Below are 12,724 nucleotides of genomic sequence, written 5' to 3' on the forward strand. Positions count from 1 at the left end.
CCCCAAACAACCCTATAGAACCTTCCGGAACCTCAAACAGCCCCATAGAATGTTCCAGAACCCCAAACAACCCCATAGAACCTTCCAGAACCTCAAACAACTCCAGAGACCCCTATAGAAGGTTCCAGAACTCCCATAGAACCTTCAGAACCCCCATAGAAGGTTCCAGAACCCCAAACAACCCCACAGAAGGTTCCAGAACCTCAAACAACTCCAGAGAACCCCATAGAACCTTCCAGAAGCTCAAATGACCCCATAGACTCCCATAGAAGGTTCCAGAAGCCCAAACAACCCCAGAGACCCTCATAGAACATTCCAGAACCCCCATAAAACCCTCTGGAACCCCCCCATAGAACCTTCCAGAACCCCCATAATACCCTATGGAATCTCCATAGAACCTTCCAGAACCCCCATAATACCCTATGGAATCTCCATAGAACCTTCTGGAACCCCCCGGAAGGTTCTAGACCCTCCCCATCCCCCCCCCCCCAGGGCTGCCCCTGGACGGCGACAGCGACGACGACGATGACCCCGCGGCCATCGTGGTGCCCCCCGCGGCCGGAGGCCGGACATGCCGAGTGCCCGTGGCCCACGTGCTGGCCTGAGTGACCCTGAGTGACCACTGAGTGACCACTGACCACCGAGTGCCCGTGGCCCACGTGCTGGCCTGAGTGACCCTGACTGACCGCTGAGTGACCGCTGAGTGACCACTGAGTGACCACTGACCACCGAGTGCCCGTGGCCCACGTGCTGGCCTGAGTGACCCTGAGTGACCGCTGAGTGACCACTGACCGCCGAGTGCCCGTGGCCCACGTGCTGGCCTGAGTGACCGCTGAGTGACCGCTGAGTGACCACTGACCGCCGAGTGCCCGTGGCCCACGTGCTGGCCTGAGTGACCCTGACTGACCGCTGAGTGACCACTGAGTGACCACTGACCGCCGAGTGCCCGTGGCCCACGTGCTGGCCTGAGTGACCCTGAGTGACCGCTGAGTGACCGCTGAGTGACCACTGAGTGACCACTGACCACCGAGTGCCCGTGGCCCACGTGCTGGCCTGAGTGACCCTGAGTGACCGCTGAGTGACCACTGACCATCAAGTGACCACAGGCTGGCCTGAGAGTGACCATTGACCACCTGAGTGGCTACTGAGTGACCACCTGAGTGACCACCTGAGTGACCATGGGCTGGCCTAAGTGACCCTAAGTGACCACTGAGTGACCACAGGCTGGCCTGAGAATGACTGTTGAGTGACCTCTGAGTGACCACTGAGTGACCACCGAGTGACCACCTGGGCTGGCCTGAGAGTGACCGCTGAGTGACCACTCACCAACTGACCACAGGCTGGCCTGAGTGACCCTGAGTGACCACTGAGTGACCACAGGCTGGTCTGAGTGACCCTGAGTGACCACTGAGTGACCACAGGCTGGCCTGAGTGAGCACCGAGTGACCACTGGGAGTGACCCACTGACCAACTGACCGAGTGACCACTGGGAGTGACCACAGCTGGAGCTGGCCTGAGAGTGACCACACCAGTGGTCACTCACTGCAGAAAACGGACACTGACCCCAATTTTGGGACACAAACCTCAGATTTTGGGACCCCAGACCCAAATTTTGGGGTCCCGGACTCAGATTTTCGTTTCTCAGACCCAAAATCCCAAAATTTGGGGTCTCAGCTTCAAAATTTCAATTCTCAGACCCAATTTTTTGGGATTTTGGGACCCCAGACCCACATTTGGGACCCAAATCCCAAAATTTGGTGTCTCAGACCCAAATTTTGGGACCCAACCCCCAAATTTTGGGTTTTCAGCTCCACATTTTCAGGTCTCAGACCCAAATTTTGGGATTTTGGGGTCCCAGATCCAGATTTTGGGTCCCAACCCCAAATTTTGGGATATTTTAGGGGTCCCAACCCCCAGATTTTGGGTCCCAGACCCCAAATTTTGATTTTTTTTTTAATCCCAACCCCAAATTTTGGGATTTTTTGTTCCCAACCCCCAAATTTTGAACCCTCAGATCCAAATTTTCGTGATTTTTGGGTCCCAACCCCCAAATTTTGGGATTTTTTGGGGTCCCACCCCCAGATTTTGGGTCCTAAACCCCAAATTTGGGATTTTTTTTGGATCCCACCCCCCAATTTCCAACCCTCACCCCCAAATTTTTCTGATTTCGGGATCAAAACCCCAAATTTTTGGGGATTTTTGGGTCCCAACCCCCAAATTTTGGAATTTTTTGGGTCCCAAACCCCAAAATTTTGTTGTTTTTGAATCCCAAACCCCAAATTTTTTGATTTTTGGGGCTTTTTTAGTTCCCAACCCCCCAATAAACTCCTCCCCCCCCAAATTTTCAGTCTCGGCGTCTCTTTCCGCCCCTCCCCCACCCCCGCCCCTCCCCCACCCCATTTCCTGCCCCGCGGTTTCCTGGGGGGGGGTGGGGGAGGGGCCCCGGAGGATTTTTGGGGTGTCCGGGCGGAGGCCGAGGCAGGTTTGGGATTTTTGGGGCCAATTTTGGGTTTTTTTGGGATTTTTTTTGAATTTTTGGGATTTTTGGGGGGTGGGGGAGGGGCGGGGTGGTCAAAATCGGGGGGGGGAGGGGAAGGGAGGGAAAAAATTTGGGGTTTGGGGTGAAAATTTGGGATTTTGGAGATGGAGGGACAAAAAAATGGTGATTTTTGGGGGGTTGGGAACCAAATTTTGGGATTTGGAGCAAAAAATTTTGAGATTTTGGGGGGTTTGGACCCAAAATTTTGGGATTTTGGGGGGGTTGGGACACAAAAATTTGGGGATTTTGGGGGTTGGAACCAAAAATTTGAGATTTTGGGGTGTTTGGGACCCAAAATTTTGGGATTTGAACCTCAAGGGCTCCAAATTTTGGGATTTTTGGGGGTTGGGACTCAAAAATTGGGGTTTTGGAATCAAAAATTTGTGGATTTTGGGGGGTTGGGACTTAAATTTTGGGATTTGAACCTCTGGGACCCCAAAAATTGGGGATTTTGGGGAGTTTGGACCCAAAAATTGGGATTTGAAACTCTGGGACCCCAAAAATTGGGGATTTTTGGGATTTGGACCCAAAAATTGGGGATTGGGAGATTGAGGGACCAAAAAATTGGAGGTTTGGGGGGTTGGGAACCAAAATTTTGGGATTTAGAACCAAAAATTTGGAGATTTTGGGGTTTGGAACCAAAATTTGGGGATTTTGGGGGGTTTGCACCCAAAATTTTGAGATTTGAAACTCTTGGACCCCAAAAATTTGGGATTTGGGGCCCAAAATTTGGGGATTGGATGATCCAGGACCCCAAAACTTGGAGATTTTGGGGGGTTTTGACCCAAAAATTTGGAATTAGAACACCTGGAACTCCAAAAATCGCGAATTTTGAGGTGTTTGGGACCCAAAATTTGGGGATTTGGCAGCTCGAGGGACCAAAAAATTGGAGGATTTGGGAGGTTGGGGCCCAAAATTTTGGGATTGGATCCCCTGGGACCCAAAAAATTGGGGATTTGGGACCCGAAATTTGAGATTTGAACCTCTGGGGACCCAAAATTTGGAATTAGGGCCTCGAGGGCCCCAAAAATTGGAGATTTTGGGGTATTGGGAGCCAAAATTTTGAGATTACTCCCCCAAATTGAAGGGACCCCATCCCAATTTTGGGGTCCCCCCGGGGTTTTTGGGGTCCCTGAGCTCATTTTTGGGGTCTCTCATCCAAAATTTGGAGCCCTCATCCCAATTTTGGGGTCCCTGAGCCAAATTTGGAGTCTCTCATCCCAAAATTTTGGGTTCCCATCCCAACTTTAGGGTCTTCTGGGGGGTTTTTGGGGGTTCCCCATCCCAATTTTGGGGTTCTCATTCTGATTTTGGGATCCCTAAGCCAAATTTTGGGGGTCCCTGAGCTCAATTTTGGGTCTCCCCGGGGGTTTTTGGGGTCCCCCAGCCCAATTTCGGGGTCCTAATCCCGATTTTCGGGGTCCTAATCCCATTTTTTGGGGTCCCCAGCCCCTCCCAGCCCCCCCCCCCCATGGAGGCCCCGCTCTGGGCGCTGCTGCTGCTGCCCCTCCCCCCCCTGGTGGCCTCGCTGTGCGCGCGCTGCCGCCGCCCCCGCCGTGAGTGGGGGAGGGGCCGGGGGGGGATTTGGGGAGGGGTTGGGGGGTCCTGGAAGGGATTTGGGGGGATTTGGGGGAGGTTTGGGGGGGGTTTGGGGGGATTTGGCGGCATTTTGGGGGGATTTGGGGCAATTTGGGGGGGGGTTGGGGGGTCCTGGAGGGGGTTTGGGGGGATTTTTGGGAGGTTGGAGAGGATTTGGGGGATTCTGGATGGAATTTTGGGGGATTTGGGGAAATTTGGGGGAGATTTGGGAGGTCCTGGATGGAATTTTAGAGGATTTGGGGGGGGGTCCTGGAGGGGATTTTTGGGAATTTGGGGGAGATGTGGGGCGTTTTTGGGGGGTTTAGGGGGTCCTGGAAGGGGTTTGGGGGGATTTGGGGAGGATTTGGGGGGTCCTGAAGGGGATTTTGGGGGGATTTTGGGAGGATTTTGGGGGGGGTTGGGGAGGTTTTGGGGGGGATTTGGGGGGATTTTTTGGGTTTTTTTTGGGGGATTTTTTGGGGTTTTTTTGGGGGGGATTTTCGGAGGGAATTTGGGGGTTTTTTTTGGAATTTTGGGAAATTTTGGGGTCACCGGGGTCACCCCGCCCCTCCCCCAGCCGCACAGCGCCCCCTGCTGGACAACTACGACTACAAGTGAGTGGGGGAGGGGCGGGAGGGGCGGGGCCGGAGCGATGACCTTTGACCTCTGACCCCTCCCCCCTCCCCCCATCCTCAGGCCGCCGCCCAGCGCCCCTCCCCCACCCCGGTTCATGGTGGTGACGCCGCGATGTGAGTGACCAGAGTGACCATTGAGTGACCAGAGTGACCCCTGAGTGACCCCTGAGTGACCTCTGACCCCTCCCCCCGCAGGTGCCCCTCCCCACACCCACCCGAGGCCCCGCGGCTCCGTCCAGGGCGGCTGCAGCGGGTGTGGGGGAGGGGCACCTGCGGGGGGAGGGGGCCAGAGGGGTGGGGGAGGGGCTAAAGGAGGTGGGGGAGGGGATTAAAGGTGTGGGGGAGGGGCTTTAGAAATGAGGGAGGGGCTTTGGAGGGTGGGGGAGGGGTCCATGAAGTGGGGGAGGGGATTGGGGGAGGGGGTTAAAGGTGTGGGGGAGGGGATAAAGGGGTGGGGGGAGGGGCTCTGGCAATGGGGGAGGGGCAAAATGAGAGTGGGGAGGGGTTTTAGAAATGGGGGAGGGGCCAAAGGGGTGGGGGAGGGGCTTTAGAGGGTGGGGGAGGGGCTCCATTTTTACAGGAGGAGTTAAAGTGGTGGGGGAGGGGCTTTTACTGAGGTGGGGGAGGGGCTCTGCTGCTGCCCCTCCCCCACCCTTTTAACTCCTCTCCTCCCCCCCCTGCCCAGCCCCCCCCAGGGCCCCTCGAGCCGCCGCGTCTCGGCCACGCCCGACCCCGGTGAGTGACCCCTGAGTGACCAATGAGTGACCCCTGACTGACCCCTGAGTGACCCTTGGCCCATATGTGACCTGTGACCTTTGAGTGACCCCTGAGTGACCTCTGCTTGACCCCTGAGTGACCCAAGTGACCTCTGCTTGACCCCTGAATGACCCCTGACCTTTGAGTGACCCCTGAGTGACCCCTGAATGACCCCATACCTTTTATATTGACCCCTGACTGACCCTGAGTGACCCCCGAGTGACCCCCGAGTGACCCCCGAGTGACCCCTGAGTGACCCCCGAGTGACCCCTGAGTGACCTTTGCCCCCCAGACCCCCCCGAGGACGGCGATTACTCCAACGAACCTTTCGCCAGCGGCTACGTGTGAGTGACCTTTGACCTCTGACCCCTGACCTTTGACCCCCTGACCCCCTCTGACCCCTCCCCGCCCCTCCCCCCCAGGACGGTGCTGCCGGACCCGCCCGGTGACGTCACGAGGGGGGCGATGACGTCACCGGTGACGTCAGCGGGGAGGGGGCGGAGCCTGCGGAGGGGGAGGAGCCGTACGAGAACGTCCCCGAGGGAGAGGAGGGCGAATCCAGGGGTGAGGCCCAAAATGACCCAAAATCAGCCCAAAAATCACCCAAAATTGACCCAAAAATTGACCCAAAATTGGCCCAAAAATTGACCAAAATTTGCCAAGAATTGCCCCAAAAATTGACCCAAATTTACCCCCAAAATCCACCCAAAAAAATCACCCCAAATTACCCCAAAATCAGCCCAAAATCCCCCCAAAATCGCCCAAAAATCGACCTGAATTGCCCCCAAAATTGCCCCCAAAATTGACCCAAAAACTCCCAAAAATCAGCCCAAAAGTCCCCAAAAATCGCCCAAAAATTACTCAAAAAATCACCCAGAAATTATCAAAAAAAATCACCCAAAAATCTCTCCAAAAATCCCCAAAAAATTGACCCAAAAATCACCCAAAAATCCTCCCCAAATTACCCCGAAATCACCCCAAAAATTGACCAAAAAACTCCCAAAAATCCTTAAAATCCCCTCAAAATTCCCCCAAAATCTCCTCAAAATCAGTCCCGAATTTGACCCAAATCCCCCAAATTTGTCCCAAAATCTCCCAAATTTCCCCAAAATCCCCCAAATTTCCCCAAAATCCCCCAAATTTTCCCCAAAACTCCCAAATTTGCCCCAAAATCTCCAAATTTTCCCCAAAATCCCCAAATTTTCCCCAAAATCCCCCAAATTTGTCCCAAAATCCCCAAATTTGCCCCAAAAATCCCCAAATTGGACCCCAAATTCTGCCCCTCCCCCAGCGCCCAGCCTGGAGTACATCAACGTGCCCGGGGGGGCCGAGGGTGAGTGGGGGAGGGGCTAAATGGGGGTGGGGGAGGGGCTAAATGGGGGTGGGGGAGGGGCCCAGGGGTGGGGGAGGGGCAAAATGAGAATGGGGAGGGGCTTTCAATGGTGGGGGAGGGGCTTTGTGTAGTGGGGGAGGGGCTAAAGGTGTGGGGGAGGGGTTTAAGGGGGTGGGGGAGGGTCTAAAAGGGTGGGGGAGGGGCTTTAGAAGGTTGGGAAGGGGTTAAAGGGTGGGGGAGGGGCAAAATGGGAGTGAGGGAGGGGCCAAAGGGGTGGGGGAGGGGCCAAAGGGGTGGGGGAGGGGCTCTGTGGAGGGGGGAGGGGCTTTGTGTAGTGGCGGAGGGGCTAAAAGGATGGGGGAGGGGCAAAATGGGGTGGGGGAGGGGCTTTTGAAATGGGGGAGGGGCTTTTTGGGGTGGGGGAGGGGCTTTGAGCTGGGAGAGGGGCTTTGGAAATGGGGGAGGGATTTGGGGAGGTGGGGGAGGGGCTCTGTGGGGTGGGGGAGGGGCAAACCCAGGCCCCGCCCCCCCTTGACCCCGCCCCGCCCCTCCCCCACAGCGAGCGAGAGCGACGAAGGCGCCGATTACGAAAATCTCTGAGGTGGGAACCGAAAAAAACCCCAAAATCGCCCCAAAATTCGGCCCCAAAATCCCCAAATTTGGCCCAAAATTCGGCCCAAAAATCCCCAAATTTGGCCCAAAATTCGGCCCAAAAATCCCCAAATTTGGCCCCAAATTTTGTCCCCAAAAGTCAAAAATTTGGCCCCAAAAATCAAAAAATTCGGCCCAAAATTCAGCCCCAAAAATCCCAAATTCGGCCAAAAATTTCATCCCAAAAATCCCAAAATCATCTCCAAATTCATCCCCAAAAATCTCAAATTTGGCCCCAAATTTTGTCCCCAAAAGTCAAAAATTTGGCACAAAAATTCAGCCCCAAAATCCCCAAATTCAGCCCAAAAATTCAACCCTAAAAATCAAAAATTCACCCCAAAAATTCACTCCCAAAATCCCCAAATTCGACCCAAAATTTCAGCCCCAAAATCCCGATTTTTTCACCCCAAAATTAATTTTTATTTTCTTTTTTTTTCTTTTCCAGCCCCTCCCCCACCCCCCTCCCCCCCCCCCCCGTATTTATTTTTTTTTTCGGGCAAAAAAATTCCTGAGAAAAACCCGGGGGGGCCGCCCCTCCCCCACCCCCCCCGGGCCCCTCCCCCACCCCCGGGCCCCTCCCCCACCCCCCCGGGCCCCTCCCCCACTCATTAAACTCCTCCCCAATTAATTAAACCGCTCCCCAATTAATTAAGCCCCTCCCCCAATTAAGGAAGCCCCTCCCCCACACATTAAACCCCTCCCCCACTCATCAAACCCCTCCATAATTAATTAAACCACTCCCCCACCCTAATAAGCCCCTCCCCCACCCTAATAACCCCCTCCCCAATTAATAAAGCCCCATCCCAATTAATTAAGCCCCTCCCCCACTCATTAAAGCCCATCCCCCACCCCAATAAAGATGATTTTTGACGTCACTTCTGGTTGGGGGAGGGGTTTAATGAGAGGGGGAGGGGCTTGACAAATGGGGGAGGGGCTTAATGAGGGGGAGGGGTTTCCAGGGTGGGGGAGGGGCTTAAGGAGGGGGTTTAATGAATGGGGAGGGGTTTTAATGAGGGGGAGGGGCTTAATGAATAGAAAGGCTTAATGAGAGGGGGAGGGGCTTAATGAGTGGGGAGGGGTTTAATAATGGGAGGTACTTAAGGAATGGGGGAGGGGTTTAATGAATTGGGGAGGGGCTTAATGGGAGGGGGAGGAGCTTATTGGGGTGGGGGTTTAATGAGGGGGAGGGGCTTAATTAGGGGAGGGATTTAATGAGCGGGGAGGGGCTTAAAAGGGTGGGGGAGGGGTTTAATTTATTGGGGAGGGGCTTAATGAGGAGGGGCTTAATTAGGGGGAGGGGCTTATCAGGGTGGGGGAGGGGCTTCATAAAAGGGGAGAGGTTTAATGAGTGGGGGAGGGGTTTAATTAATTGTAGGAGGGATTTAATTTATTGGGGAGGGGTTTAATGAGTGGGGGAGGGGTTTATCAGGGTGGGGGAGGGGTTTATCAGGGTGGGGGAGGGGTTTATCAGGTGGGGGAGGGGTTTCCAGGGTGGGGGAGGGGTTTATCAGGTGGGGGAGGGGTTTCCAGGGTGGGGGAGGGGTTTATCAGATGGGGGAGGGGTTTATCAGGTGGGGGAGGGGTTTCCAGGGTGGGGGAGGGGTTTATCAGGTGGGGGAGGGGTTTATCAGGGTGGGGGAGGGGTTTATCAGGTGGGGGAGGGGTTTATCAGGTGGGGGAGGGGTTTATCAGGGTGGGGGAGGGGTTTATCAGGTGGGGGAGGGGTTTATCAGGTGGGGGAGGGGTTTCCGGGGTGGGGGAGGGGCTCAGGGTCGTCGTCATCGTCGTCAAAGGTCAAAGTTCGCCGCGGGTCCGGGGTGGGGGAGGGGCTCCTGTGGGGGCACAGCCGGGTCAAGGGTGGGGGAGGGGATTTGGGATTTTTTGGGGGATTTTTGAGAAATATTTTGTTTCGGAATTTGGGTTGAAATTTTGAGGTTTTTTTTTGGTTTTTTAAAATTTTTTTGGGGGGGAATTTTAAAAAAAATTTTCCGGATTTTTTTTTTGGGGGGGAATTTTAAATTTTTTTTTTTTTTTTTTTTTGGGGGGAGGGTTTTTTAGGAAATTTTTTTTTTGAGAATTTTTTTGGGAGGATTTTTAGGACATCGTTTTGTTTTGTTTTTCAGAGGAATTTCGGGGAGTTTTTGGGGTATAAATTTGAATTTTTGGGGAATTGATATTTTGGGGGAATTTTTGGAAATTTTGGGGGGGTTTTTTTAAAGGGACTTTTTTGATATTTTGGTGAAATTTTTGGAAATTTTTTAAGGGATTTTTTTGATATTTTGGGGCAATTTTGGATATTTCTTAAAGGGATTTTTTTTTATATATTTTGGGTATTTTTTAAGGTACTTTTTTTGATATTTTGGTCCAACTTTTGCCATTTTTAAACGGATTTTTTTGGGATTTTTTTTTTTTTTGGGGGGGGGTCTTTCCTCCCTTCCCCCTCCCCCCTCCCCCACCCTTCCCCCACCTTTTCCCCTCCCCCATTTGGGGGGTTTTTTCTTCCTCCTCCTCCTCTTCCTCCTCCTCCTCCCGCAGGGTCCAGGGGTCCGGCCGGGGGGGGGCGGGGCGGGGTCCGGGGACCCCCAAAACGGCCCCAAAAAAATCCCCAAAGGGCGGAAACAGCGGCGGGAACGGCCTGGGGGGAGGGGCGGGGTCAGAGGGGGGAGGGGAGGGGGGATTGGGGAGTGGGGGAGGGGATTTTGAGGGGTGGGGGGGGGAATTTGGGGGGTAGAAAAAGGGGTGGGGGAGGGGAATTGGGGGAATTTTTTTTTGGTGGGGGAGGGGAATTAGTGAGTGGGGGAATTTTGGGGTGGGGGAAAGGTCTGGAATGGGGTGGGGGAGGGGGGATTTTGGGGGGTGGGGGGGGGGAATTTGGGGTGGGGGAGGGGGAGCTTGGGGTGGGGGAGGGGGAATGGGGGAATTTTGGGGGTGGGGGAGGGGTAGAACAGTGGGTGCGGGAGGGGAATTTTGAGGGGTGGGGAGGGGATTTTGGGTGGGGGAATTTTGGGGAGTGGGGAATTTTGAGGTGGGGGAGGGGCTGGAATGGGGTGGGGGAGGGGCATTTGGAGAGGGGGAGGGGACTTGATTGAATTTGGGGTGGGGGAGGGGCGAATTTGGGGGAATTTTAGGGTGGGGGAGGTGAAAAAAAATTAATTGGGGGAGGGTCATTTGGGCTGGGGGGGCGTGGCCAAACCTCCATCCAATCCTGGAGCTTCCTGAGGGTGACGTCAGCCAATCGGGTGAGGGGCCGCCATCGCCCCGCCCCCTTCAGCGCCTCCCATTGGAGGAGCTCGGCCGCCGAGGGGCGGAGCCGCGGGTCGGGATCCAACATGGCGGCCAGGACGGCCCTGAGCTCGGGGGAGAGGCCTGGGGGGAGGGGCGGGGCTGAGAGACCCCTCCCCCCATTGCTCTGCCCCTCCCCCAGCCCTGGATTCAGCTCCTTGTGTGCCCCTCCCCCACTTGAAGCCCCCTCCCCCACAATTTCCCCACCTCTTTTAGCCCCTCCCCCATTCCTTTAACCCCTCCCCTTCCCCTTTAAGCCCCTCCCCCACTGTTTTAAGCCCCTCCCCCAGCCCGTTTAAGCCCCACCCCTTTAACCCTTCCCTTTTTTTTTCAGCCCCTCCCCAAAATAAGCCCCTCCCCTTTAAGCCCCACCCCTTTTAAGTCCCACTCCCACTTTAAGCCCCACCCCTCTACAGTCCCCCCTTTAAGCCCCTCCCCATTTTAGGACCCTCCCCCTCCTTTTAGCCCCTCCCCATTCCCATTTCAACCCCTCCCCATCCATTAAGCCCCACCCCTCCTATTTTAAGCCCCTCCCCATTTCTTTTAGCCCCTCCCATTTAAGCCCCACCCCATTTTATCCCCACCCCTTTCCAATCCCCTCCCCCTTTAAACCCCCTCCCTTTAAGCCCCTCCCATTTCAATCCCCACCCCATTTTAGCCCCTCCCCCATTTAAACCCCTCCCAATTAAGCCCCGCCCACCACTTAAGCCCCTCCCTCTCAATTCCTCTCCCAATTAGGCCCCTCCCCCTCCCACTCAAGCCCCACCCCCTCCCCTTTTAGCCCCTCCCCTCCCATTTTAGCCCCTCCCCATTTCAAGCCCCACCCCCTCCCATTTAAACCCCTCCCCCATTTTTAGGCCCCTCCCCCTTACCTTCTCCAATCCCGGGGGGGAGTTTTCCCCCTCCCCCGCTCCGGACACTCCTCCACCCCTCCCCCTCCCCGGGCAGCCTCCGGTGTCCGGCCAGTTCGGCCACGGTCAGTCCCAGGCTGAAAATATCCCCGGGGGGCCGCCCCTCCCCCTCCAGCCCCTCGGGGGCCAGATACCGGGGGTCCCCTCCCCACCCCAGGCCCCTCCCCCACCCTTTGGCCACGCCCGGAAGGGGCGGAGCTGAGGCCGAAATCGGCCAATCGGCAGCGGCCGGAGGCGTCCAGCAGGACGTTGTCCGGTTTGACGTCGCCGTGGGTCAGCGGGACGGCGTGGAGGTGGCGCAAGGCCTGCAGGACGTCCCAGAGATAGCCACGGAGTCGCCACTCGGACAGCGGCCGGCCGGCCTGGCGGGGAGTGGACACGGCCGGAGGGGGGATGGACACGGCCGGAGTGGACACAGGGGTGGACACTGAGGTGGACGTGGCCGGAGATGGAGTGGACATTGGACTGGACATTGGGGTGGACATTGGACTGGACATTGGGGTGGACACTGGGGTGGACATTGGGGTGGACACTGGGGTGGATGTGGCCATAGAGGAGATGGACACGGCCGGAGTGGACAGTGGGGTGGACACTGGGGTGGACGTGGCCATAGAGGAGGTGGACACGGCCGGAGTGGACACAGGGATGGACATTGGAGTGGACGTGGCCGGAGAAGGGATAGACAGAGGACTGGACATAACTTTGGGCTTGGACATGGCCGGAGAGGGAGTGGACATTGGGGTGGACACTGGGGTGGACATGGGGTGGATTTGGCCAGAGAGGGAGTGGACACAAGGGTGGACATTGTGGTGGACACAGGGATGGACATGGCCAGAGAGGGAGTGGACACTGGGGTGGATGTGGCCAGAGAAGGACTGGACACAACCAAAGGATCAAAAATGGCCGGAGAGGGGCTGGACACACCCACTTTTGGTTTAACCACGCCCAACTTTGGTCTGGCCACGCCCAATTTTGTTTTCCTCACACCCACATTTGTTGCAGCCACGCCAATTTTGTTTTGGCCACGGCCACATTTGTT

The 12,724-nt window shown here is 55.8% G+C and overlaps 1 protein-coding gene across 1 annotated transcript; it reads left to right on the forward strand.

Moving 5' to 3' along the window:
• Positions 1–4,010: 4,010 nt before the first annotated feature.
• LOC310921993 (uncharacterized protein) lies at positions 4,011–8,362 on the forward strand (the record flags this gene model as incomplete). The annotated part of the gene is made up of 11 exons (XM_083882260.1): positions 4,011–4,095; positions 4,695–4,731; positions 4,814–4,866; positions 4,948–5,005; positions 5,438–5,487; positions 5,801–5,852; positions 5,931–6,072; positions 6,800–6,841; positions 7,401–7,442; positions 7,938–7,988; positions 8,330–8,362. The coding sequence occupies 11 exons, from the start codon at positions 4,011–4,013 to the stop codon at positions 8,360–8,362; spliced, it is 645 nt and encodes a 214-aa protein (XP_083738386.1).
• Positions 8,363–12,724: the final 4,362 nt, after the last annotated feature.

Source organism: Zosterops lateralis (genome assembly GCF_965231275.1).
Source record: "Zosterops lateralis genome assembly, chromosome: 39".
NCBI classification, from domain to species: Eukaryota; Metazoa; Chordata; class Aves; order Passeriformes; family Zosteropidae; genus Zosterops; species Zosterops lateralis.